Consider the following 27,623-nt stretch of genomic DNA (forward strand, 5'->3'; position numbering starts at 1 on the left):
TATTTTGCATTTCTTCTGCACATACACAAATCTTTGAACAAAGAAGAATTTATGTATCAATTAAAGCTTTTCTGTTCCTTCTCTTCTAACTTAAACCATGACAATTACGGGAAATAGAATACTTCGTGTCTAATGTAATTCACCGACTAAAGCCATGATTACATTATATGTATAATTAATAGATTTCACATGCGAAACATAAAACATCTACCATAAAATAATTCACATGCTAGCTTAGGACAATTACAAATCCATTTTCAATGACGATTCAACTAGGATTGTAGAAATTTTGATAAAGGCTGTGGAATAATTCTTGCAGAAAACCCTTCTCCCTGAACGAATCTCATTATTGCCTTAAAATCTATATATAAAAAAAAAACAGAATCTCATTAGTTAAAGCCTCTGTTCCCCCAATTATTGTTGGTAGTACCCGCTTTAGTTTTAAAACCTGACTTATTTTGAAGGGTCTGTTCGGGAACTGGTTAATTCAGAGTTGGAATTAGATCGGGTTGAAGAAAAAACACGAGAAGAAAAAACCTGGTGTAACAAGGCTGATCCGGCAAAACCTGGTCAAAAACCCGATTGCAACTCGTTTATTTTTTTTATTAAAATGACGTTGTTTTGATTAAAAAAAAAATTTAACCTAGGCGACCCAGTCAAAACACAGGCCTTGAACCGGACTGGCTCTAAAAACTATGGTACATGCTATTCCCGTTAATGTTTTCCATGACATGATTTCAAAGTAATTTTCGAATAATTTTAAAATAATAAAATAATTTTTTATTATTTTTTTATTTTTGATGTATTAATATAAAAAATAAATTAAAAAAAATTAAAAATAATATTATTTTAATATAATTTTTAAAAATATTCTATACAGTATTACCAAACACACTATTTACTAGTTTTTAAAATTATTTTTAAAACCATGTTAATTAAAACTTAACGTGCACTGCAAAAACTCTATTGTCATTAATTTTCTCCTTATCTTAATAAGTGTTTGTTTGTAAAAGTAGTGAAATTGAAAGTATATTTTACTTTAACCATAATTTTAAAAAATTTCTGTTAATTAACACATCATAATTTTACATTACATATGTATTCATTGAATATCTTCTTTTAAAATATTAATTAAAAAAATTATTTATAATTTTTTTATAAACTTTTATTTTTTTAAATCATAACCACAAAAACTATCAAATATTCATACTCTAAATTTATAAAAAATGATAGTTCAAGCGGTTTAAATGTTAATTATCATTTAATTTCCTTGATCTAAAATTAAACACAACCTTATCTTCATGATAGTGCTTATGAAACAAAAATATTCATGGAAGAATACTAATAGTTTTTATTTTTACTTTTCACCAAAGTAGAAGACACAGCTTCTTCTTCTTCTTTTCCTCATCTGAACTTATCAGTTAATTGAATGCTACAAACAAGTAGTTAGCACTTGATTCCTTACCTTGATCATGTTTCAGAGAACATAATTCCATTGAACTCTGACAACATGACAAGCAATTTTTTCTAGTAGTGAATAAACTCGATCACTGGAAAATGATTACAGCATTCAAAAACTGTTCAGTGCCTGATGCCCAGTGAAATATCCCTAATAAATGCATCAAGGTTGGTCGTAGATGATCCGCCTTCAGCAATACCTTGTTGACAAATATTTCCAAGTTCTCTTGCTCTTCTCCTCATTTCTTTCCCTTCATTGCTTTCCAAATCCATAAACTTCTGCACAAGTTCTGCAATTTCCTCTCTGGTTAACAAATTTTCTTCCTTCACACCTCGCTTAACCTTCCAACCAATCCTCCAACCTTCTAAAATTTGCTTACTATTTGGTTCTTGATCCAAAAACAGAGGGAAAGTAAGCATTGGAACACCAGCAAAAACTGCTTCTAGAGTAGAGTTCCATCCACAATGTGTCCAAAAGCCCCCTATGGAAGAATGGCACAGCACTTTCAACTGGTCACACCAAGGCAACACTAGCCCCATATCATCACTACATATGTCCTTTAACCGAGAAGCTTCTCCGCGTGCCACCCACAAATATCGAACACCACTATCTTGAAGCCCAGCAATAATTTCATCCATTTGGGTGCTTGAAACAGAAAGGAAACTTCCCAAAGAGATGTACAAGACAGAGTCTTTAGGTTGAGAATCTAGCCATTGTAAGTAGTCTGGGGCCATATGACTATAATTAGTTCCTGACAAATTACATTCAAGCTCTAAGTAAGGTATGGCAGGTCCAATAGGATAGACAGGAAATTGAAAAGTATCTTTCATAGTGTCCATGACTTGGGGCTCAAGCTCATAGATAGAAGTGAACAGAAGATATTGTGCTTGCGGCACTTCTGAAATGCATTCCAGGGCTAGCTGCAATACTCTTTTATCATTCTTTTGGAAGACCTTTTGGAGTTCTGCTAAATGTGATGAAGAAATTCCAGGGATGTAATCCACTTGTCCTGTTATATGCAAGAAAAATACCCAGTTGCTACCATCACTTTCTGTTTTGAAATATCAAATAGCATGGAAATTCAGAAAGCGTCAATCAGGAAGACATGAACCATTTATTTGTGATCTCTACGAATTCTTCAAGTATTTGGCTTAAATGCCCAAGCAGTTCATATCTGATCTCATCCAAGATCATGCCTTCTGCCATTTGTTTAAATCTTTTTACATTAGCTTAATCTATTTATCAAACAAAGGACAACGCAAAAAGTTCCTTTCTGAATGTTATTACCGTAATAAAAAAACCTAGCTTCACCATTTTCTGTAAGGAAAATACCAGTTCAAAACCCTAGCCTCACCATACTCTGTGCTGGAAATTCCACTTCAATCTTCCAAGTTCCTCTTTCACATTGAAACAGTGAAAAAAACTAAACATATTTTTTATTTTACAATATTTTCTTGTTCTCTTTTTTATCTTGTCAGAGTGCTTAATTGATTTCAAGCTCGGACAGAACCTACTAAGCCTATACCAAACACTAATATATACAATCACGCATGATGCTATTAATCATTGAAATTAAGTTCAAAGTAAGATAATATGGATAGCTGCAGTTTACATACCTAACAAATTAGTTGGTGATTTTTGGTTCTGTTTGAAGAGATCAAAATGATACAACATTGAAAGAAATGTTGCCGACATCGTCCAAAAAGCAGCCACTGGAATATTCCTTCTGTTTCCCAAGCTGATAGCCCACCGTACCTCAATATCCCCAATTATAGCAGTCACAGGAATCTCAAACTGATCAAGCAGCTGCTCAAAGGGAGCTTCCATCTTGGTCATAACAGCTTCATAAAATCCAGGAAAATCTACTGCTTTTAGACGCTCTGGTGGGATGACATTAGGTATCGTGACCAAGCGTACAGATTCTGGCCTTGGCTCAGAGCTGATGTAGCCAAGCCACTCTTCTGTGACAACAAAAGTAATCAAAATATCATGTTTTCTTGAAGCTAATAACTTGCAGAAATTCATCATGGGGTTGATGTGGCCTCTGCCGGGAAAAGGCATCGCCACCACATGGCATACTGCTGTTGATTCCAGGCCAACAGAATTCATGTCTGATGAAAGTACAAAGATTGTTAAGTTATTCTGCTCCTGATGCACTTTTTAGTTCTCTGGAGAAAAGTTGCAAGGTCAACAAGAACGTACTTCAAAAAATTGCTGAGATAAGATTTTAAGAATTAAAAAGTAATTAGCTATAGAAAATATAGCTACTTGTGTGGAAATCTGGAATCATGAGTTGGAGAATTTTGTTCTTATCCTTCTTTTGCAGGTTGCTAGGTTAAAAAAATGGTACCTAATCTTTAAGCACAACCTGCCCCCGTCTTCATTCTTCTTTTATTTTTTTTCCTTTCTTTTTAACTTCTTGCTACTTTTTCAAAAGATGACCACAATCGGGAAAAGTGCTTCTCTCAGATGTCATCGTCAGATTTTATCCTGTCAGTTTCATGGGTCTTCGAGGTCTTCACCATATTTGTTTTGGCAGTTTATAGGCCACAATACAGAGAGATTTGCAAGCATTGATTTTAAATTAACACAAGAATTTGGTCTGAAGTTTTGCTTATACGTGAGAAACCAAGATTGCTGTAATTTTCTCTCCTTTAACCAAATGTTTAGGCCCCTCATCTTTCTTCATTTGCCAACGAATTATCCAGTTTTCAACTATCTGCGTACTATTGGGATCCACATTGAAAAATAAAGGGAAAGCAACCATTGATGTCGCTGAAAAAACAGCCTCAGGAGTCGAATTCCACCCACAATGTGTCCAAAATCCCCCTACAGAAGAATGGCACAAGACCTTCAATTGGTTACACCGTGACACTACTATCTCGTTTCACCGCAACTCCCTTTTAGCCGTAAGCTTCTCTACGAGCAACCCGTATTGATGTACCTGCTGGGGCTGAACCAGAATATTCTTTGGCTAACAGCTGGACCGCACGACTTCTGGCTTCGCTTAGACAGCTCGACGTGGCTCAAATATGGTGTGCTTGTGGCTCAGTCATCTTCTTCCATTGAGCGTCTCGTCTGTGCATGGCTACAGTACCAAACTTTTAGGTGGCACGTGTGGACAACCTCCTGCTCCGATCAGGATGATTTATGCACCGTTGACATCATATTGATGAACTCTACACTGTGAAATGATCAAAAAAATGTTGTTGACAACTTTGAAAATTCAGATGTATCCCAAAAGCTCCTATGTTTTTTTTACAAACAAGGCTCTGATACTAAGTATTGGTGGGAAAGGCCATTGGTGGTGGCTTTGAAACACTCATAAAGGATAAAACACACTATTTTATTTCACAGGCAAAAAGCTTACATATACTCTTAAGCTCTCAAACATACCCTCTCTTTCTTTCTAGTGTTTCTGCCTTATATTTCTCACTTACAATAGCATAAACTTAACTGTCTATTTATACACAAATTGAAAGTATAAACAATCAGATTTCAAGTGTGAACACAAATGGTTGGTAGTATTGTGAAGACGGCCGACGACTACGGTTGGTGGTTGCAGTTGGTGGTTGTCTTCCTTGACCTTCTGAATTGAGTTTACTACAACAAATCTCCTCTTTAAACTCAATTGAGAGATTTCATGCCAAGCATGAACTTCAGTCTGATAAATGTTTCTCTCTTCAATAGCTTTGTAAAGATATTTGCAACTTGTCATTTGTTTTGAAGATATCAGTTCAACATCTTTGTTCTTCACATGCTCTCAGATAAAATGCTGATGTGCATTGATGTGTTGACTTCTTTTATGATACATTGGGTTCTTTGCTAATACAATCGCTAATTGATTATCAACATAAATCTCTATAGGACTTTCTTAAGGAAATCCCAAATGCTTCAGCATATTCCTTAACCATATTAAATGGCATATAATTGAGTTAGCAGCAACATGCTCGGCTTCATAACTTGATAACGTTACTATCGATTAATTCTTGGATGACCATGTGAAAGATGTATCTCCTATAAAATAGAAAAATAGTGTTGTGCTTTTCCTGTCATCGAGATCTCTACCCAAATCACTATTTGAATAGCTAACAAGATTGAAGTTTTTACTTGAAGTATAGAACGTACCTTTATTTATCGTTCCTTTGATGTAGCGGAGTATTCTCTTGGCTGCATTCAAGTGAGACTGATCTGATGTCTCCATATATCTGCTGATAAGTCCTACTCTATAGAGTATATCCGGTCCAGTACATGTCAGGTACCTCAAGCTTCATACTAAGTTTTTAAAGTAAGTTGGATCAACATTTCCTACTTGACTTTTCCTCAATTCCACTCTATTTTCAACTAAAGTTGATACTTGATTGCAGCTTTCCATCTTGAACTTTTCAAGAATATCTTTGGCGTGACTTTTTTAGGATATAAAAATCCCTTCTTCTTTTTGTGTCACTTCTAAGCCAAGAAAATGTGTCACTAAACCAATGTTTGTCATCTCAAACTCTTATACCATGCTTTTCTTGAAGTCTTCAAACATGGTAGGATTATTACCGATAAATATCAAGTCATCAACATATAGGCATGCAAATAGTGTGCTTCCATCAACTTTTTTTTCACATGCATTGTATGTTCATATAGACATTTTTCAAATCCATTTTTTTGAAAATACCTGTCAATTATGGTATTCCAAGCACGTAAAGCTTGCTTCAAATCATAGAGGGTTTTCTTCAACTTATATACTTTGTCTTCATTGTCGACTTCAACGTATCCAAGTGGTTGTTCAATATAGATCTCTTCTTCTAGAAAGCCATTCAGAAATGTTGACTTCACATCGAGTTGATAGATCTTCCATCTATGTTGTGCAGTTAGTTAGATCATTAGTTTGATTGTTTTTAGCTGCGCTACAGGAGCAAATACTTCTCTATAGCCAATGCCTTCTCTCTATTTATGGACTTTTACCACTAATCTTGCTTTGTATCTTTGAACTTCATCTTTTGCATTCTTCTTTGTCTTATAGATCCATTTAACACCTTTTGCTTTCTTGTTTTCTGATAGATTAGTTAGCTTCTAGGTATCATTCTTCTCAATAACATGTATTTCTTCATCCATTGCTTCTATCTATTTTTCTTGTGTGACAGCTTCATTGAAGCTAAATGGGTTACTATCTGCAAAGAAGCAAAATAGAGTTATATCTTCCATGACTTGTAAAATTCAGATGTCCAAGTTTTAGGTGTTAGAGCCACTTTTCATTCTTAGTGATGACACTCAAACACTTTGATGCATCATATTCTTGGACATCTTTACAAAAGCAATTAATCTCTCATTGTAGTCTTTAATAGTTAGATGATAATTCTTCATGAAAAGATTATAATCTTTCTCTAGAAGTTGGCATGCACTCATCATGTTGTGCTTTATGGCTGGAATATAGTAAACATCTGCGATATAGCTATGATCATCATTCTTCAATGTGATTGGAATGTTGCCTTTACCTTTTATTGGAATTTTTGAGGTATCTCCAGAGGTGACTTGTCCTTGTATAGTCTCATCTAGATCACCAAATAGATCTTGTCATCCACACATGTGATTATTGGCTCAATAATTTAGATACCAAACATTCTCTTCATTCTTGCCTAGTCCTTGTTGGACAAATAATGCAACTGATCCTCTGATGCTGGCATCCTCCGCTGCATAGTTGGCTTGTTCATACCACCACTAGAGGATCAGTTGCATTATTTGTCCAACAAGGACTAGGCGAGAATGAAGAGAGTGTTTGGTATCTAGATTATGGAGCCAATAATCACATGTATGGATGACATGATCTATTTGGTGATCTAGATGAGACTATACAAGGACAAGTCACCTTTGGAGATACCTCAAAAGTTCTAGTAAAAGGTAAAGGCAACATCCCAATCACGTTGAAAACTGACGATCATAGCTACATCGCAGATGTTTACTATATTCCAGCCATAAAGCACAATATGTTGAGTGCATGTAAACTTCTAGAGAAAGGTTATACTCTTTTTATGAAGAATTGTCATCTAATAGTTAAAGACTACAATGAGAGATTAATTGCTTTTGTAAAGATGTCCAAGAATAGGATGTTTCCTCTAAACATCTAATATGATGTACCAAAGTGTTTGAGTGTCATCACTAACAATGAAAAGTGGCTCTGGCACCTAAAGCCTGGACATCTGAATTTTACAAGTCATGGAAGATATAACTCTATTTTGTTTCTTTACAGATAGTAACCCACTTAGCTTCAATGAAGCTGTCACACAAGAAAAATGGATAGAAGCAATGGATGAAGAAATACATGTCATTGAGAAGAATGATACCTGGAAGCTAACTAATCTATCAGGAAGCAAGAAAGCAAAAGGTGTCAAATGGGTCTATAAGACAAAAAAGAATGCAAAAGATGAAGTATAAAGATACAAAGCAAGATTAGTAGCAAAAGGCTACAAACAAAGAGAATGCATTGACTACGGAAAGTATTTGCTCCTATAGCCCAGCTAAAAACAATCAGACTAATGATCTCACTAGTTGCACAACATAGATGGAAGATCTATCAACTCGACATGAAGTCAACATTTCTGAATGGCTTTCTAGAAGAAGAGATCTATATTGAACAATCACTTGGATACGTTGAAGTTGATAATAAAGACAAAGTATACAAGTTAAAGAAAGCCCTCTATGGTTTGAAGCAAACTCTACGTACTTGGAATACCAGAATTGACAGATATTTTCAAGAAAATAGATTTGAAAAATGTCCATATGAACATGCAATGTATGTGAAAAAAGAAGCTGATGGAAGCACTATTTGCATGCCTATATGTTGATGACTTGATATTTACCGGCAACAATCCTTCCATGTTTGAAGACTTCAAGAAAAGTATGGTATAGGAGTTTGAGATAACAGATATTGGTTTAATGGCACATTTTCTTGGTTTAAAATGACGCAAAAAGAAAAGGGGATTTTTGTATCCCAAAGTAGTTACGCCAAAGATATTCTTGAAAAGTTCAAAATGAAAAGCTGCAATCAAGTATCAACTCTAGTTGAAAATTGAATGGAATTAAGGAAGAGTAAAATAGGAAATGTTGATCCAACCTACTTTAAAAGTTTAGTATGAAGCTTGAGGTACTTGACATGTACTAGACCATATATACTCTATGGAGTAGGACTTATCAGCAAATATATGGAGACACCAGATCAGTCTCACTTGAATGCAACCAAGAGAATACTCCACTACATCAAAGGAACGATAAATGAAGGTATGCTATATACTTCAAGTAAAAACTTCAATCTTATTGGTTACTTAAATAGTAATTGGGGTAGAGATTCTGGATGAAAGGAAAAGCACAACAGGATTTGTTTTTTTTTTATAGGAGATTTATCTTTCACATGGTCATCCAAGAAATAATTAATAGTAAGGTTATCAAGTAAAGAAGTCGAGTATGTTGCTGCTAACTCAGTTGTATGCCATTTAATATGGTTAAAGAATATGTTGAAGCATTTGGGATTTCCTCACAAAAATCCTATAGAGATTTATGTTGATAATCGATCAGCGAATGTATTAGCAAAGAACCCAGTATATCATGAGAGAAGTAAACACATCAATACATGTCATCACTCTATCCGAGAGTATGTGGAGAATAAAGAAGTTAAACTGATATCTTGCAAAACAAATGATCAAGTTGCAAATATCTTTACAAAGCTATTGAAGAGAAAAATATTTATCAGATTAAAGTTCATGCTTGACATGAAATCTCTCGATTGAGTTTAAAAGAGAGATTTGTTGTAGTAAATTCAATCTAGGAGGTTAAGGAAGGCAACCACCAACTGTAGCCGTCAAATGTCTTCACACTACCACTAACCATTATGTTCACACTTGAAATCTGAATTTTTATACTTTTAATTTGTGTATAAATAAGTAACTAAGTTTATAGAATTATAAGTGAGAAATATAAGAGAAAAACACTAGAAAGAAAGAGAAGATGTGATTGAGAGCTTAACAATATATATAAGCTTTTTGCCTATAAAATAAAACAATATGTTTTATCTCTGAGTGTTTCAAAACTACCACCAATAACCTCTCCACCGACACCTTTTAGCCGTAAGCTTCTCTACGAGCTACCCACAAATATCAAACACCACTATTTCTCAACCCAGCACAATTTCATCCATTTGCTTGCTGGAAATTGAAAGGAAACATCCTAATAACAATACAAAACAGAGTGTGTAGGTTGGGAATCTAGCCATTGGAAATAGTAGGTGATATCAGAACCTGTAGTGACGGGATAGTTGTCCTTAAGTTCAAACAAGGTATGGCAGGACCAACAGAATAGATTGGTAAATCTAATTTTTCTTTTAGTGTGTCGAAAACTTGGGATTCAAGCCCATAGACAGAGTTGATTAGAAGAAACTGTGCTCTTGACACCCATGAAATGCTTTCCAACTTGAGCTGCATCTTGCCTCATGTCCACGGAAGATTGTTCGAAGGTCAGCTACATGCTTTGAAGAAATTCCCAGGATGTGGTAAACAATCTATTCTCCATCATCAAAACATAGGAAAGCATATAAAACATATACCAATTGCCATCAGTTATTTCTATTCGTCCAGTCCCAAAGGAATAAAAAATCAAATGACAGAGTCAGAAAGAATATATGGATGTCATTCATTTCAGCCTAATGAGAGAAAAATCAGTACGAGAAGAGGCAACAAGGAAGCAATTTATGTTAAGAAACCAGATTAATAATACCTAACAATTTGGCTGGTGTCGGCAGGTTTTTTATGCGAGCAAATTGTTGGAGCATTGAAAATACAGTTGCTGACACCGTGCATGGTGTTGCCAGCGGGATATTCCTCTTGTTTGCCATGGTAATTGCCCACCGTAGCTCAACATCAGCTATTCAGCTATGATAGTAGTCACTAGCAGATCAATTTTATCAGGTAGCTGTTCCAAGGGACCTTCCATCTTCGTCATCACAGCCTCGTAGAATCCGCTCCTCGGACAAGTTCAGATGGGATAACATTCGGTATCGAGGCAAATTGTATGGTGCTATTTTTAGTATTAATTAGAGCCAATGAGTCCAAGCCACTCTCCAGTAACAAAAAAAAGTTATGAGAATATCCCGTTTCTTTGAAGACAGTAATTAACTTGCAGAGATTCATCATGGGGTTGACGTGGCCTCTACCAGGATAGGGTACAGCCATCACATGACAGCTGGTTGTTGATTGCTGGTCGACGGCGTCAATGTTAGAGTCCTACTGTGTATCTCGAATGATTTGTACGAAACGTGTGTCCGTTGATAATTTGTATTAGATCTGGAACAGTCAAATCAAGCAAGACCAGGACTTGCATATGGTGAAAAAAAAAAAAAAAGAGATTTGGAAGATGAAAGCATCACGACTCTAGTTGATTATGACACTTCTGTTTTATCTGTATGCTGCCAGCATAGTTGAGGAAATGTGACCCGTGAATGCTGACAGCCTTTGGATCCATGCTAGCTCTTTCCAAATAAAAATGCGCGAATTACTTGCAGAAGTCTTTGATAGGGTTATTGTGAGGCTAGAACAAAGCTGTTGCATACTCTTGTCCTTCTCTTGTTGGATTCATGCACCAAGAAACGAGCATCTCCAGATTCATGCTATGGATTTATGTACAAAGAGAGGAGATTTGGATTATGAAAATGTAACCAGTCACTACTTGGCAATTCGTAAATACAGGTGGTCACAAATTCAACTTGAATTTGTGAATATATTGCCTTCGTCCATCAATGATGTTGCAGAGGACGGGGCTCATTTTGTATTTATCAACAACCACTCTAGAAATCACTGTATATACTGATAAAAAAATTTATGATTTTAAATAAGTTGAAGTTATTGCAGTCTTTTTTTCATGGCTGATCAGTCATTACATGATTGTTCATGAGTATACACATTATTTTATTTTATTTAAATAGTAAAACAATTAAAATACCTCCAAGTTCAAAAAAATGTTAGAATTGTTAGATCGAATGTATTTTTATCTTTTCATTTTAAAAAAAAATAAAAAAAAAACATTTTTCCCTGTTAATTAAAGAAAAAATAAGTCATATGCCAAATGACTTTTTCATCTTTTCACATTTTTTTTTTTGTTAATTCCATATCAATAGAGGGCACTTTAGTTTTCTACTTTGATTAATTAATAAAAATATTCAAAAAACTATAGATGCATGCTTTTCATGCACCAACACGTGAGAGATACCCGTGTCCTTTGTGTAATGTGTTTGACATCTCTCGATGATTAAATATATATGCCCTTCCACAATATCATTGAAAGTATTGTCACATTCTCTTTTTCATAGTGTGGCGTGTGTTGGTGAAGGTGGGGGGGTTTATTGCTAGTAAGTTTTTTCCTTTTCTTTTCCTAAAAATTACAACTTAGTTTTTTATTTTTTTATGTTTCAATTTCAATTGTTATTCTTTTAATTTTTAATTTTTTTTCTTGGTCTTTTTATAAAAATTTTATTATTTTTTATTTAATTCTTCAATTTCAATTTATCATGTATTATATTTTCCAATTTAGTCTTTTTCTTTTGATTTCTAACATTTTTTTCTCTGTTTTTTTATAAAAAATTTATTGATTTTCAGTTTTATCATTTAATCTAAGTTTATGGTCAATTTTTTTTTTCAATTTAGTCTTCATTCTTTTAATTATTTTTGTTTTTGAATTTATTTTTCTTTTCAATTTAACTCTCTAATAAAAATTTTTGGGTTGCCCTCTAATTTATTTTTTATTTTAATTTTCACTTTTAATCTTTTAATTGCGACACCTAGACTATCACTGCTTCTTTTTTTTAATCCTGATTTTGGTTTTTATTTTAATTGATATCTTTTTAATATGTTTTTTTTAAAAAAGAAATATCTTTTTATTTATGTTTTGATTATTATCCTTCCTCTATGATTTTAATACGTCTTTAAATAGATGAACTTTATTTTTAAAAATAAAAAATATTTATTTTTAAATAATATTTATAATATGTGCGGTCTTGCATGATATTTTTTTCTTTTATTTTATTTAATAGGTTTTATATGTGTATCAATTTCTATTATCATTTGATTGAATAAAAAATTAATTTTAATAAATAAATTCAGTAAATATTTCATGTTGTCAGATCAAATATCTTGATCTAATTTATCTTTAGATATTTTTAATTTTATTTATTTATTTACAAACATAATTATTAATTTATTTAATTAGATTCTTGTATACACTTTTTGATTTATGTTTATAATTGCCTTATGTAAACAAATGTCCAAAAAACATGTATATTCAATATAAGAGTCACAGTGGAGCACAAGTAAATAAGTAGTAGAGCCTACTCAAAGACTCTGTTATTATGCAAATTTCGTTAAGAAAGCTACAATTTCACATCCATTTTCAAAAATGCATTTCACATTCATTTCCAAAAATGCATGGTCTTAGGCCTCAAATTAGCTAGAAATTTAATGCATTATTCAAGGATGAAGATTGAAGACTACTTCAATTCATAATCAACCAGCTCACTTAGCCTGGCCTTGTGAAATGTCCCTTATGAAAGATTCAAGATTAGTGTCAGATGATCCACCCTTCGCAATAGCTCCACGACAAGTCTCTTGAAGTTCTTTAGCTCTCTTCCGCATTGCTTTCACCTCAATGTTCTCTGCATCCATAAAATTTTTCACAAGCTTTGAAATTTCTTCTCTTGTCACCAAAATTTCGCTTCCCTCCTCCCTCTTCACTCTCCATCCTATCTGCCAGTCTTCCACAATTAATTTTCTGTTTGTAATTTGATCCCAAAATATAGGAGAAGTAAGCATTGGAACTCCAGCAAAAACAGCTTCAAGAGTGGAATTCCACCCACAATGTGTCCAAAAACCTCCAACAGCAGAATGGCACAGCACCCTTATTTGGTCGCACCATGGCACAACTAGCCCCATATTACCACCACCATCTTTAAAAGGAGTTGTTTCCCCTCGGGACACCCACAAGAATCGAACACCGCTATTATGAACCCCAGCAACAATTTCTTCCATTTGGGAACTTGATACTGAAAGGAAACTTCCCATTGAAACATATAGCACGGAGCCTTCAGGTTGGGAATTTAGCCATTCAATGCAGCCAGGCACATTGTGATTACTGCCAATAACTGAAGAGTTGTCTGTGATTTTGAAATAGGGTATGCTAGGGCCAATAGGGTATACAGGAAAAGGAAACTTGGGTTTTAAAGCGCTGATTACTGGGGCTTCAAGATCGTAGAAAGAAGTGAACAGAAGATACTGAGCTTTCGACACCACTGAAACAGCCTCTAGAGATCGAGGCATGATTTGTCGACCATTTCCATGAAATATATTTGGAAAATCAACTAAACGCGTTGGAGGAATTCCAGGAATGTAGTCCACTCGTTCTTCACCTCGTTCTGAAAAACACAAGAAGATTTGCGAATGAAGTGAATTTGCAATGATGAATTTTGTGGATATTATAACCTTAAACTTTCTTTCTGCAGCAACATTATTTCCAAATTGTGTCAGATCAGAATAAGATGACATGCTCAACAACAAGAACCAGAGACGCAGACCACTTAATTCCGTGTATTGTTTATAACTTCGAGCTAAACAATATTTGAATTCCGCTTTGCAATTTCGTTTTTATGAATTTTGCCATATACATTAGTGCTTGCAGCCTAATATCTTGTTTAACATTCCGGTATAATTATATTTTTTAAATAAAAAAATATTTTAAAAACTAATTCTTATCATACTCTTAAATAAACTAAAAATAGCATTCCTGAACAATATTAGTGTATGGAAGCTACCTAATGAATCTCAAATTATGAATATTTTTCCAAATGAATGAGCAATCATATTTTAGGAATGCTCTACTGGAAGCGTGTCAAAAGACTTGACAGAGAGCAAATATTTTTAAATTATTTTAATACACTAATATAAAAAAAAATTATATTTTTTAAATAAAAAATACTTTAAAATACAAACATAATTACAGTCTCACACACAGACCACACATCCATTTATGGCAGTGCGCACGTGAAATGACTACCTTAAATTATTTTATTTTTTTTCGTTTTAACCAAAATGCAGACATCGGCTGGTGGGCAGTGAAAGACAACAATGTACCATGCGTGTGATTCTATCTCGATATTCCCGAAAGCATCAGCTACGTGTTTGTTAAAAACAATTAATTTTGGTCAAATATCGAGGCAACACTGGAATAAATTACTTTAAATGTATAAAATTCTTGATTTAATAAGAATGAAAAGATTTTATTGAGAAATTATAAGATTTAATAAAAAGAAAAGCAAAAGAGAAAAGGAGTCAAAAGCTTCTCTCTTACATACCCGATAGCTCCACCGGAAAATGGCCGTTTTGCTCGAGTAGCTCGAAATGACGGGACAGTGAAAAAACATAGGCTGACATGGTCCAAAGAGAAGCAACAGGAATATTCCTCCGATTCCCAACATGCACCACCCAGTCCAGGTAAGTATCAGCTACAATAACATCCACCGGCAGCTCAAGCCGATCAAGGAGCTGCTCAAAAGGAGCTTCCATTTTTGTGGCAACAGCCTCCAAGAATCCCAGGAAGTCTTTGGCACGGCCTACCTCAGACGGTATGCAGTTGGGGATGGTGGCGAAGTGGATGTTGGCTGGCTTCTTAGTATCTGAGTGGATGAGGTCATACCATTCCTCTGTTACAACAAAGGTGAAGAGGATGTCTGGTTTTCTGGAAGACATGAGTTCGCAAAGATTCATCATGGGATTTACGTGGCCTCTTCCGGGATATGGCATCGCCACCACGTGAAGGGTGGTGGTTGGTTCCGTTCTGAGGGTACCCATCTTTGGGCTGTGGTTGGTGCTTGTAATTGCGGAGGTAATTGATGGAGGATTTTATGTTTTCTTCATATAATGATGGACGGGGAAAGGTTCGGGGCTCCATATTAAAAATAATTTTTAAAAAATAAAAAAAATATTATTTTAATATATTTTATAAAATAAATATAATCATACTCTAAAACTCCTTAGCAAAGAAGTTGGAATGGAATTGGAAACTATAAAATATTTATTTATTTTTTCTCCCACGCGCAAAATCGGTGGTTCTCCTTCTTCACTTGTCAAAATCTGACACTGTTTGGAGCCAAATTTTATTTTTTTTTCCAAATATAGAGGTCATCATAACTATTTAAATTTTTTAACATGTCATTATTTTCAACACTACAACTTAAAATTTTCAGCTAAATACATTATTTTGAAAAGTATAATTTTTATATGTTAAAAAAATATACAGTCAGAGGTGGAACCAGGGCAGGCAAGTAGGCGCGGCCTGCAAAATATTTTAAAATTTTTAATATTTATTATATAAAATAATATTATTTTATTTTATTTTAAATAAATAAATTTTTTAATAATAAATTATGTTTTAAGTTTTGACCCTTTCTATTAACTAATCCCGGCTCCGCCCTATATATCATGTCATTTTAATAAAACAAGTATAAATATATGTTATTTTTTAAATTATTCTAGTTTTTCAAATTTTATTTTTATTGAGTGCTATTTTAAATTAAAAAATTCTGTTTAAATAAATTTTCCTGAAATTAGGATGCCGTCGGTTGACAACATGGATGGTGAAATTGTTTATTCCTTGTCCAAAGAAGAAAATGGACTTTTCCTCTTACAAGTCTCATTAGCCAACTGCCATGGCATATACGGCGTGACTAATGAAGTGTTTGGTAGTATAGTTATATTTAAAAGTATTTTTTATTTAAAAATATATTAAAATCATATTTTTTATTTTAAAAAAATATTTTTAATATTATTATATCAAAATAATATAAAAATACTAAAAATTATTAATTAAAAAAATTAAAAAAATTTACTTTTCCAACATAAAAATAACTAGAATTATTGGCATTGGATTAGAAGCGGTCCAACCATGTCCTCTCCATTAGGTTTGCTAGATCTTAATCTTGCATTAGTATTTGGCAGTTAGTATTCTATAGAGCATTTGAAAACACGAGTCAATCCATATTTTTAAAAAAATTAAAAAAAATTATATTTTTTAGATAATTTTAATATACTAATTATAAAAATTATCTTTTAAAAATAAAAAAATATTATTTTAATATATTTTAACATAAAACAATATTTTAAAAAATAATTACAATTAGACTCCATTTTCGACTGCCGAGTTTTGTCCCCCCTTTAAATTTCATGATGACTGAGATCGGAGCCCCTGGCCCAACGACATAAAGATCTCGAAAACTGTAAATTTTAGGCCCATCTCCTTCATAATTCTGTAGAGATCAAAAGGCCATTTGAGAACAAAATGGTTCTTTAACCAGAACGGTTTTTATTGATTGGTGATCATAGGCCTTAATCTGTTCCTTGAATATTTCAAGGATGATTTCTCATAAAAAAAAAAAATTACACTGCTCCAGCTTAGTGACACAATCTTGACGGGAAGAACTGATACTAGTTTAGTCACAACAAAAAAAATATTTGCGTTCTCCTGAAACCTCTTGCAAACCAGATATTATAACGTACAAGCTTCAAGTAGCCTTAGGACTCGGAGAAATCTCAGTGATCTGCTTGTTTTTCTAATGGAAAGATCAAGTTTTTTTGTAATCATGAAACGTCAGATACAAGAGCACTGAGTACAAAAGCTAGGGAATCAATGCAAGAACATTGACAATAGCAGAAATATCATTGATCAGTTATCAGCTTAATTCTTGTGGTGTTGCAGGATGTCATCAATAAAGGCATCGATACTGGTATCAGATGATCCACCTTTCCGAATGGCTCGTCGACAAATCTCACTAATTTCTCTTGCTCTTCTCCTCATTTCTTTCACCTCATCGCTTTCCGAATCCATAAACCTTTTTACGAGCCCTGCAATTTCATCTCTTTTTATCAACTTGTCCACATCCAATCCACTCTTTACTCTCCAACCAATCTTCCAATCATCAACAATTACCTTACTATTCGGGGCTTGATCCCAGTATAAAGGGAAGGTAAGCAATGGAATACCAGCAAAAGCAGCTTCTGAGGTAGAACCCCATCCACAATGTGACCAGAACCCCCCAAGAGAAGGATGGCACAATACTCTTAATTGGTCACACCATGGCACTACCAAACCCATGTCACCACGACCCTCTTTGAACAAAGAAGCTTCTGCCCTTGCCACCCACAAGTACCTAACACCACTATCGCGCAAGCCAGCAGCAATCTCATCCAATTGGGCACTTGGAGCTGAATGAGTACTGCCCTGAGAAACATACAAGACAGATCCTCTCGGTTGCATGTCGAGCCATCGGAAATAGTTAGTCGTCTCACCTGGACCTGTAACAATCTCTTCTTGCTCTAGTTTGAAGTAAGGTATGGTAGGACCAATGTGATAGATAGGTAATGAAATGCTTGCTTTTAAAGCATCGATCGCCTGAGATTCAAGCTCGTAGACTGAGCAGAGTAGAAGAAACTGTGCCTTGGACACACTTGCAATGGCTTCGAATCCTCGATGCAAGATATCTCGTCCATGCCCATACACACACGTTGGAAGGTCCACGACACGCGTTGAAGAAATCCCTGGTATATATTCCACTAGTTCCTCTCCTCTTTCTGTGAAATGCCAAGGGCAGGCACGAATTACTTAATTAGGCATTAATATACAGTGTGGGTGCTAATTAGTAATTACTAGTTTGAGTGATAGATAGATTTATTGGTCAGGACCAAAACCCCTCGAAGAGGGCGCGGAATTAATTAGTTAAATAAGATGAATTAATTAAAGAATTAAATGAAGATTAAGCAATAACATTGGTCACGGAAACACGTGAGTAAAATAATTAACGCAAGGTACTAGCTAAATAAATTTTTAAAAATAGTAAAATTAAATGAATGACGGAAACACGTGAGTAAAATAAGGGATTCTGCCTGGTATGGTTTTGAAATATCTGCTCTCGAAGGTACAAAGTCTAGGCAAATATAAGCAATGACATGCCCTGCACCATAAGAAATTTTTTATAATTATTTTAATGTATTAATATTAAAAATTAAAAATATTTTAATTAAAAATTCCTTGGAGAAAAACACTTGTAATTACCATAACTATATTTAATAGGTGTGGAAGAAAAACGCTTGTAATTACCATAACTATATTTAATAAGTGTGGAAGAAAAACGCTCGTAATTACCATAACTATATTTAATAGGTGTTTGTGAATATATTAATGGTTATTTTTTAAAATATTTTTTATTTAAAAATATATTAAAAAAATTTAAAAATTATTTTTAATTAAGAAAAAACAATTGTTATCTTCTTGAGGCTTCTCAGCCGCAGCAGTTAGTCCATTCTCATGAATTTCAGATATTAAACTTTTGAATTTGTTTAAAATATTTTTGTAGAAAGACAGTTTGGCTTTCCTTCTAAAGCAGTACTGTTTAGATATCTTTTCCTGCTAAGTCACATGGGTGTTAGAAATGTAATCAGAGATACACCAAAGCATTATCAATAAATTATTATATTGGAGATTTGCAGCCAGATCTTCAATAAAGTAGCGCATGCATTATTACCCACTTTTTTTTTTTTTTTTTTGTTTCTGAGAGGGCCACGACTCACGTTTGAGGTCAGTGAAAAGGTGGAATTCCTGGCATTTTAAGCTCACTGTATTGGAGCAATTTTGTATGATTGTGGAGGTGTATTGCTCAAACACGTAATTGGGGAACTCTACTGGTTTCTAAAGAAGAAAAAAAGGGAGGGGGGGGAACCCAAGAATACCAAAACCACACATACCTTTCAACTCAATTGGGAAATGTCCATTTTGGACAAGGAGATCGAAATGCTGAAACACGGAATACACCGGCACCGACATTGTCCACAGCGAGGCCACCGGAATATTGTTGCGATTTGCCATCTCAAAAGCCCACATCAAATACGTGTCCGCTACGATGGTGCTCACTGGTGGCTTAAGCTGACCAAGGAGCCTCTCGACCGGCGCTTCCATCTTGGTCAAAACCTCTTGGAAGAAGGCAGGGAATTTCCCAGCTCGAGCTCTCTCAGAAGTGAGCACGTTGGGAATGGTGCCAAAGCTTATGTTGTCAGGTTTTGGCTCCGAGCCTATCAAGCCCAGCCACTCTTCAGTGACAACAAATGTTATAAGAATATCAGGTCTTTTTGAAGCCAGTGACCTGCAAAGGTTCATCATGGGATTTATATGGCCACGACCTGGAAATGGTAAGGCCATAACATGGCAAATGGTGGTTGGCTCAAGGTTTCCTCCTAGATGATCCATCTCAAGCAAGCAAGAAAGAAATTATATGAAGCCTTGAAGCCAAGCAAGAAAGGGGCTATAAACTAAATGGAAAGAAAAAAAAATGAAAAATATTTCCTCTTTCCAAGACGATATTGCCCCTTGTAAAGGTTCTCAGGAGAGAGCTCCTCCTCCCCTGACTTGATAAAAATTAACCCAATCACAATGATGCACTAATGACTAAACTGAAGACGAGGAGTGTAAAAGAGGCTTGACAAGTGATGGGCCAATTTGCGGGCAGTAATGGCCCATGACTGTAATATTTTATGATTAATTAATTATATTACACGAGCACGATTTCTTAGCTTAATAGAAAAGGTTTTGTAACCATTTAGATAGTGGTAAGTGATAAGAATTTAAAATTAAAAGATTTGTTTATTTTGTTATTTTATGTTTGAGTACGTAGTTGCTCATATAATAAATATTAGAGACTTACATGGTTGTTAATTTTAGAGCGTGTTGGATTAATCGAGGTGCGTGAAAGCTGACCCGAACACCTACGTTAAACTAAAATAAAATAAAAAGTTTTATTTTTTATATAGAAAAGGTCTATTTATGTAATAATTATATTACTTTCTCATAAAATTTCACTCTCTTCCTCCTCCTGCCTCGTCCTTCGCCAAGGAATACTATAACATCTGCTCACTAAATAATTTGCCATTTGAAAAGTAATTTGACGAAAGGGTCAAAGCTTGACCGTTAGTATTAACGTTCAAACTTGATGTTAGGCCTTAGTTTATTTAACAAGTATTAATTAAGAATTCAGTAGATTAAATTGATAATTTATGTCTTTTTTTTCCTTCTAAATCCCAATAATTTGGGAATAAAATATGCCATTAAATCACAATTAATCATAAAAGAATAAATTTCTCATTCGTATTTTTGTTGATAATAACATTTTATTAGATGCTAAATTTCTTATTTTTTTCTAGTCTAATATTAAATTTTTGAAAAAGAAACATATTTGTAACTAAATTCTCGCTTTTTAATTCATTTTTTTTTCACTTTTTACATATATAATTCTATTTTACAGGGGACGATCTTATAAATCTATGCACATATTTGTTACACATGTGATATGATTTAATCGAATTAAATAGAAGGGTGAAAATCTTATTAAAACACATGGTAGAAAATCAAAACATGCCATTAACTCAAAAAAAAAAAAAAAAAACATTGGAGCTTATCTATGCTTGAAGTAGAGAGCCCAAGTGTTTCCCTCCCTAAATGTGTAAAGGATCCCATGTTTTGTTGATGAGAGCCCATCCTTCTGTGGACTGTTGTCATCCATCGTTTTCATTTAGGGCCCAGGCATAGGTTCAAGCCAACCAGTGACAATGGCACTGTTCCTGCCATAGCCATTTCTCTTGGCGTCGCAGGACCACCTTATATTGAAAGAGACAATTGAAGGGAAAACACCACAGGACGATTAAAGAATTAATAAGAAAATCTCCTGGCAAATTATCAGGACTTTAGAGAAACCAACAGCTAATTTCTTCCCCTTTTTAATGGGAAGAATTAGGTTAATGAGAAAACTACAGCATCTCTGAATTATTCACAAGTGCTTATGTTTTGGTCTTAACAATCAAGTATTTTCAATGGGCGAATCAGAATGATACGTTAACTCAAACTGCTGGGCAAATAGGGAAAAAAAATCACTGGGCGTAACTATATTTCTGTCTTAATCTCGATTAAAATTAAAAATTTTATTTTTTCGCAGATATTATCATCATTCCATGTGCTAATGTTCAAACAATTAGTATGGCCAGCAAGATGATGCCAGCCCTGTCTTTTTTAAGTGGGGCAGTTACATTCCATTCCTATTGAAGATTTCCTGAGCTGAAACTCCTTCTAGCACTCCAGAAAACAACTCCTGACATAAACAGGTCCCATAATAGTTGGAAAACCCTAAGCATTAAAATGAGAATTACTAATGAAAACGAAGCACGGAGAAGGACCACTGCAATTTGCGCTGCCCAGCCTGCTGATTCGCTATCATTTTACTGTTTGATTGCTGGATCTGATAAAAGTCCATCACTAAAAGCCAGATGGGGACCAAACCATGGTATGAACAGTAGGTCAATCACGCATGATGGGATTTACAAAAGAAAGTGCCCGGAAAGTCTTTAGAAAGATTACTTCAGAGATATTTTTGAAATACGGGAGTTACAGATATTTTCATTTGAGACAAGCAGAGAGCATGAGCAACAAAGGGCCCAAGAATTAAGATGTTTCTTCAGATATCTCAAACCCGTTTCGAGTTTATCTTATCAGGTAACTCTCTTCACAAATCGACCCTGCAAGCAAAAATAACACATGCTCATAATTCAAACTAGAATGAAAAAAATATGGGTCTCTCTAAACATTCTTGAAGATATCCTTTTCAATTTTATTTTATTTTTTCTATAAAAAAAGAAGAAGAAGAAGGGTACAAACCTTGAGTCTAGGCCTTTTATCTGCATTGAGCTTGCGAACTTGATATCTTATCTTCTTAGAGAACAATCTGGTCTGGCGCTTCTCTTTGTATCTAAGGACACTTGCTTCCCTTCTTGTCCTATCTTCTTCCATCACTGGCACCTCTCCCATCTGATCAGTATTTAAACTAATTCTTCAACATTAATTTCACAGCTAAATTAAACACAAGTCAAATTTTAAGAATGCTATTACGTTTATATAGTACTGGCTTGGGCGACAAAAAAGGAAAAAAAAAAGAAACATAAATGCTCACAAGAGAAAGTAAAAGTTCCACTCAAAAAATGCATCAGTCTACTCTTTCTCTTCCCTTAAATTAGCAGCCATTCACAAACAACAGTTTCTAAGCTTGAAATCATAGCGATTGAATATGCAGGTGATGAGAGATTTTCCATTTTCAAGATACAGTTCAAAAGGAAGAGCGCAAAGAAAAAGGAAAAGGAATAATAAGTTCGTTGAGTACTGACATAATGGCCATTGCTTGCCGTGGAAAGAGAGTGATCATCGGCCAAAAGTGGCCCACGATCAGACCATGCCTCCAAGACCTCTTGGTAGTTCAAGTTCAAGTTCAAAGACACTCCTTTCTCATCTCCATGTCCATCCCCAAACCCAATACTCTCTTCCTTTATAACCTTACCAATACTGTAATGGCTTTCTTCAAACTCGAAGAAACTGCTTCTGCTGTCACCAAACTTAAACATTTCTGATCCTTCTTCATCTTCAGCAGCTGGATACTCCTCCAAGTCCATAAAATCCCAACCAAGTTGGCCGTACATGTTATCACTTGACAACATCTCATCATGTTCAATTCCAAAAATCCCTTCCAATTCATCCACAACATCAATCTCTCCATTGCCATAGGATTCTTCTTTGATGTTGGAGAGTTGAGGAACAACGGTATCTGGGACCTCTTGCTCTTCCTTCTTTGGGCTTTTTAAGAAAGAATTGTACTTCATCCTATCTCTCTTTCGTCTGAGTGTCTCTCTTTTTACTCGTGTACTACGTCTGCATAGCAGGTTTGAACACTATAAGATATCTAAGAAGAGGAGGCAATGTGGATATTCATGACCATTTCTTTCTTTATAAGAACTTGTTCCGACGTGGAATCTTATCTCCTTTCTATTGGTTGGTTCACTTCCTTCTTTGTTTTGATTGGCCCATAGGCTCCGTCCTGGAGGAGTGTGGGGCCCATTATTACCTTTTCGCACCCTGTGAGCTGGGACCCGGTGACATGTTGAAATGTTTTCTTTGCGTCAAGAAGCATGTGACTTATTGGTTGATTAATCAACTCAGGATCTCACAATTTCCTTCTCAAGAATCGTTGCAAACTTGCAGGTTGGGTAAATTAATGTACGTTGACGTGACTTGTGTATGAAAATTATAAAAATACTTTATATTAAAAGTTTTTTTTGACAAAATAACTTCAACTAATTTCGTTGAAAAACATGAAATAGATTAATTGATAAGTTAGATGCATGAGCTTGATTTACTGTCCGTAAATTCGATATTTTTTCTTTCTCATGAAGTAAAGTTCGAGATTCAGAAATTCTAGATAAAGATTCAAGATTTTAAGACTTCTTAATAAGTTGGAAAAAAAATAAAAAATAAATGTTATAACCTCTTATTAAAACAAATAATTTTTTTTATTTAAATTTAACTTATGATTTTTGGCATTAGTGACAAAACTTAATTGCAAAACTTATATCAAGTGTGATCTTATCTTAGTTTTCCAATTGAAGGAGTCAATTCATTGGACAATCTCATCAGTTCTTAGCTAACTAATATTATTAATCATGGCCAGGATCTGCAATAATTTTATTTTATTAATTAATGTGGATGTATAGATTAGCTTACGTGTATTTTAACTAAATTAATAAGTCTTGAAGTTAATTATCATATAAATTTATAATAATTCTAAAGTTTATAAAATTCAAATTAATAATTTTTAAAAATTAAATATAAAATTTAATTAATTAATATACATACATGGATGATTTTCTATTTGTCTTTTCAATACCTCACCCCACCACGTTCTCCCATTTCAAGAAGACGTTTCACTTTCAACAAGTAAACATGGTGAAGTTCAAATTAATGCAACATCAATAACACATTGCCAAAAACTAAAGCTTTTACATGTAAAACAATGTAGATATTTTTATTGTTCATCTTCTATTAATTCACTATGAGATGTAATAATGATTTAAAAAAAAATTAATTTGATCTTTAAACTTTTTTTTTTGCACAATTAAACTAATTTAAGCTCAAATTAGAATTAAATTGCATATTTTTTTACAATGAGGGTTGAATTTAAAGATAGAAAATTAAAACAATAAAAACAGATAAAATAGATGACAAGTTTATAATTTATTTAAAAAATTCATTTTAGTCCTCATCTTTTTACGCTACATGATAACCAGTCCTTATAATTTTTTTAAAACATATTTTGATATCAAACTTTATTTTTCTTTTTTTTTAGTCTTTTTGGGTAGAGGAGAGAGGAGTCACTAGATTCCAGCTTAGAAAAAGAGAAAGTTGTCGTTGGGAAAGATTTCGACCACCAAAATAGTTGATTTTTGTGTCAAAAGGTTCCATATGATAAGGATGATTAATATTAGATTTTTTTTACCTTAAAAACACCTAAAAAACATATTTGAGCTTGAAAAGATTTTTATTTTAGGTTAATTTCGAGTTTTGAGCATTTTTCATGTCTTTTGAGGCCATATATTGATTTAACAAGGTTCCTAGAGTATTTTCTAAATGCTTTGAGGTAAAAAATGGGTTATAAATTAGTTTTTTAGTTAAAAAAACATATTTTCCAGCCACACGATGCTCGAACTCTGAGATTTTAAAATGACACGTCATCTGTTTTTGTTCCAAGCAATTGGTTCATTCGCCCCATTAAACTGAAAAAATAAATAAAATAATGGCTTGTGCGATTGGGCTAGGAAATAAGCTTGCCTTACTGGTTTAGCAGTGCTTGGCCTCATTGCTTCTTTTTTTTATTATATTTTTTTTATTAATGAATTTTTTAAATGTGTTTTTTAAAATAATTTTTAAATGTATTTTTTAATTAATATCACTTCTTTATGATTTTTTTTTTGGTTTTTAGCCTTTGTTGAGTAGCAATTATTTTTAAATTATATTGGGTGTGTTTAATTTTTTCCTCAAATTTGTATGATTCATTTATAGTTTTTTTTATATATATTTTATATAGATTAAATATTTATTTTTTATAATATTTTTAATATGCGTAACTTTACATAATTTTTTTTTCTTTTATTTTATTCAACAAACTTTATGAGTGTGTCAATCTCTATTGCAGATTGATTTTCATAAATAAATTTATTAAATATAATCAAGTAAATGACTTGTGTTGTGATATTAAATATCTTAACCTACATTGATCTCTTTATTTTTTTTATTTATTGTTAATTTTTTTCATTTATTTACACAATGGTTTATGATTTATGTAATTCAATACATACATATTATTGTCTTTTTACTTATTTTGATCCTCATTCAACGGCTTTCTTTTTTATATATATGTTTTCATGTTTGCTATTATTATCTTTTTTATATATGATTCAAATAAAGTCAAATTATTTAATTAGACGGGACTATAACCTGAGATATTAAATTTCTTTTTAAAAAATAAAACATGATGGTAATGCTTAAATATTTTAAAATGGACTTGTAGGTAGCATAACTCGTGCACCAACCTAGTTTATACTATTTCTCCATTAACAACCATTCATAATAATTCACATCACACCATCTATCCAAACGTTATCAATGAAGCCTGTTTGTCTCTGAGATAATGTTTACATTTCTTCTAAACACACTAATAATGATGTTTGGTTACCGATTGAAAGTAATATAAAAATTATAGGCCTCATCATTTATCTGAGGCAGGACCTTAATTATGAAAAAACAGTTTTTTATTGATTTTTGCAAGTTCAACCACAGGTTGAACTTTCTCTTCTTGTCGTCCATGTAGAGTGAATTAATTCACTCTGCACACAAAAATGAACAATAAAAAATCTAATTTTTTTATTTTTAATTGTGTTTTTTTTTCAAAAAACTAGTGTTTAACATTATTCAATGACACTATATAAATTAGAAGATCGCATGATGGCGTAGCATTTACAGAATTTGATCGTAATTCTAATTTTGTTCTTGATAATATTTTACCTGATTTTGTTGCACGCTCAAAAAAATCAAGGAAACTATAGTCATTGTCGAATAAATTTTGTACGTGATGAAATTGAAGATATTTTAATGAAACAATAACAAATATTTTATATAAAGTATTATTTATTTCATGATGTAATAGCAGTAGTTAAATCTACAATATTTAAATTAAAAACCATCAATATTAATATATATATTTTTTAGTTATTTTATAACCTTATTTTAAAAAAATTCATAACCAAATACATTAAATTACTTTTTGTTCAATGTCAATTTCAACTACAGTTTTAACTAAACATATATAAATATCAAACCAACATCAACCAAAAATATTTTTTATAAAACAACTTTTTTCAAATCACAACTACAAAACCTATCAGAATACTTATCCTTTTATCTTGTTATTCAATTTTTATTTATTTATTGGCATTGATTATAATTGAAAGCATGTTTGACCTTTCTCTTTCTAGCTTTTATTGATATGCTTTAAAGCAAATCACTGCAAAAAAAAAAAAATATTATGATTTTAAATATAATTGCCTTGTTGTTTAGAATGAAATGTGATTTTTACAAAAAAGTAGTTTAAAAATATTTTAGTGTCTACTTCAAAAGGCATAAATGATTTATTTTTGAGATGGTAGACTGTTTACTTTACATAAAAAATAAAAACAAATCTTAAATATTTTAAAATTAATTAGCTTTAATCATTTTTTATACCTAGTAATTAAATAATATTTAATTATATACTTAATAGCCTTAAATATTTTAAAATCAATTTATCTCAATTATTTTATTTAAAGTATATTAATATCCATTTTAATTAAATTATTTCATAGTTATATTTACTAAAAAGAGTTAATTATAATATAGTATTTGTATTTTATCAAAATTAATTAATTAATCATTGTAGTATTAGAAATTAAATAGTCTTTTTTATCATTGTTTACCAGGCTTAATTTATTAGCATTTTATTCCATAAGAGAATGTGTTCTTTTCTCATCAAATTTTCCATCGTATCTACTTATTTGTTTGCCCTTTTCATTTCTTAAAATAAAGAATTAAAATAAGACGAAAAATATTATAAAATGGAATAAAATGATTAATTTATAAATTAATATAAAAACATGAGGATTAAATAATAACTTTTGAAATTTTGAGGACTAATTGATTATTT

At 32.9% G+C, this 27,623-nt stretch overlaps 4 protein-coding genes and 2 long non-coding RNA genes across 6 annotated transcripts; 1 reads left to right on the top strand and 5 right to left on the bottom strand.

Moving 5' to 3' along the window:
• Positions 1 to 1,327: 1,327 nt before the first annotated feature.
• Positions 1,328 to 3,829, bottom strand: LOC133673969 (UDP-glycosyltransferase 87A1-like). The gene is made up of 2 exons (XM_062094923.1): positions 3,076 to 3,829; positions 1,328 to 2,468 (listed from the first exon to the last, which is right to left on the bottom strand). The coding sequence occupies exons 1-2, from the start codon at positions 3,566 to 3,568 to the stop codon at positions 1,582 to 1,584; spliced, it is 1,380 nt and encodes a 459-aa protein (XP_061950907.1). The 5' UTR covers positions 3,569 to 3,829; the 3' UTR covers positions 1,328 to 1,581.
• Positions 3,830 to 9,332: 5,503 nt separating this feature from the next.
• LOC133673984 (uncharacterized) lies at positions 9,333 to 11,339 on the top strand. The gene is made up of 2 exons (XR_009835100.1): positions 9,333 to 9,986; positions 10,236 to 11,339. It is a non-coding gene; the product is annotated as an uncharacterized LOC133673984 (long non-coding RNA).
• Positions 9,449 to 10,352, bottom strand: LOC133673978 (uncharacterized). Its single transcript, XR_009835099.1, has 2 exons — positions 10,211 to 10,352; positions 9,449 to 9,995 (listed from the first exon to the last, which is right to left on the bottom strand). It is a non-coding gene; the product is annotated as an uncharacterized LOC133673978 (long non-coding RNA).
• A 1,456-nt stretch (positions 11,340 to 12,795) lies between the features above and the next one.
• On the bottom strand, positions 12,796 to 15,407 carry LOC133684187 (UDP-glycosyltransferase 87A1-like). Its single transcript, XM_062106820.1, has 2 exons — positions 14,829 to 15,407; positions 12,796 to 13,892 (listed from the first exon to the last, which is right to left on the bottom strand). Exons 1-2 carry the CDS (start codon positions 15,322 to 15,324, stop codon positions 12,997 to 12,999), a joined length of 1,392 nt encoding a protein of 463 aa, XP_061962804.1. The 5' UTR covers positions 15,325 to 15,407; the 3' UTR covers positions 12,796 to 12,996.
• A 1,530-nt stretch (positions 15,408 to 16,937) lies between these two features.
• LOC133697557 (UDP-glycosyltransferase 87A1-like) lies at positions 16,938 to 19,948 on the bottom strand. Its single transcript, XM_062120199.1, has 2 exons — positions 19,270 to 19,948; positions 16,938 to 18,099 (listed from the first exon to the last, which is right to left on the bottom strand). The coding sequence occupies exons 1-2, from the start codon at positions 19,766 to 19,768 to the stop codon at positions 17,207 to 17,209; spliced, it is 1,392 nt and encodes a 463-aa protein (XP_061976183.1). The 5' UTR covers positions 19,769 to 19,948; the 3' UTR covers positions 16,938 to 17,206.
• Positions 19,949 to 21,473: 1,525 nt separating this feature from the next.
• LOC133695962 (zinc finger protein CONSTANS-LIKE 16) lies at positions 21,474 to 23,318 on the bottom strand. Its single transcript, XM_062117953.1, has 3 exons — positions 22,726 to 23,318; positions 22,223 to 22,372; positions 21,474 to 22,083 (listed from the first exon to the last, which is right to left on the bottom strand). Exons 1-3 carry the CDS (start codon positions 23,212 to 23,214, stop codon positions 22,057 to 22,059), a joined length of 666 nt encoding a protein of 221 aa, XP_061973937.1. The 5' UTR covers positions 23,215 to 23,318; the 3' UTR covers positions 21,474 to 22,056.
• Positions 23,319 to 27,623: the final 4,305 nt, after the last annotated feature.

The sequence above is a fragment of the Populus nigra genome, chromosome 1 (genome assembly GCF_951802175.1).
Source record: "Populus nigra chromosome 1, ddPopNigr1.1, whole genome shotgun sequence".
Classification (NCBI taxonomy): Eukaryota; Viridiplantae; Streptophyta; class Magnoliopsida; order Malpighiales; family Salicaceae; genus Populus; species Populus nigra.

What these genes read in the sequence shown, in the direction of transcription:
- LOC133673969 (XM_062094923.1), bottom strand. Translation starts at nt 3,568, where the DNA reads ATGAATTCTGTTGGCCTGGAATCAACAGCAGTATGCCATGTGGTGGCG. An exon ending in ATCACCAACTAATTTGTTAG is followed by an intron (nt 2,469 to 3,075) that starts GTATGTAAACTG and finishes TGCATATAACAG; the next exon opens with GACAAGTGGATTACATCCCT.
- LOC133684187 (XM_062106820.1), bottom strand. Translation starts at nt 15,324, where the DNA reads ATGGGTACCCTCAGAACGGAACCAACCACCACCCTTCACGTGGTGGCG. An exon ending in TTTTCCGGTGGAGCTATCGG is followed by an intron (nt 13,893 to 14,828) that starts GTATGTAAGAGA and finishes TGTGTTTTTCAG; the next exon opens with AACGAGGTGAAGAACGAGTG.
- LOC133697557 (XM_062120199.1), bottom strand. Translation starts at nt 19,768, where the DNA reads ATGGATCATCTAGGAGGAAACCTTGAGCCAACCACCATTTGCCATGTT. An exon ending in TTTCCCAATTGAGTTGAAAG is followed by an intron (nt 18,100 to 19,269) that starts GTATGTGTGGTT and finishes GGCATTTCACAG; the next exon opens with AAAGAGGAGAGGAACTAGTG.
- LOC133695962 (XM_062117953.1), bottom strand. Translation starts at nt 23,214, where the DNA reads ATGAAGTACAATTCTTTCTTAAAAAGCCCAAAGAAGGAAGAGCAAGAG. An exon ending in CGGCAAGCAATGGCCATTAT is followed by an intron (nt 22,373 to 22,725) that starts GTCAGTACTCAA and finishes AATACTGATCAG; the next exon opens with ATGGGAGAGGTGCCAGTGAT. An exon ending in ATAAAAGGCCTAGACTCAAG is followed by an intron (nt 22,084 to 22,222) that starts GTTTGTACCCTT and finishes TTTTGCTTGCAG; the next exon opens with GGTCGATTTGTGAAGAGAGT.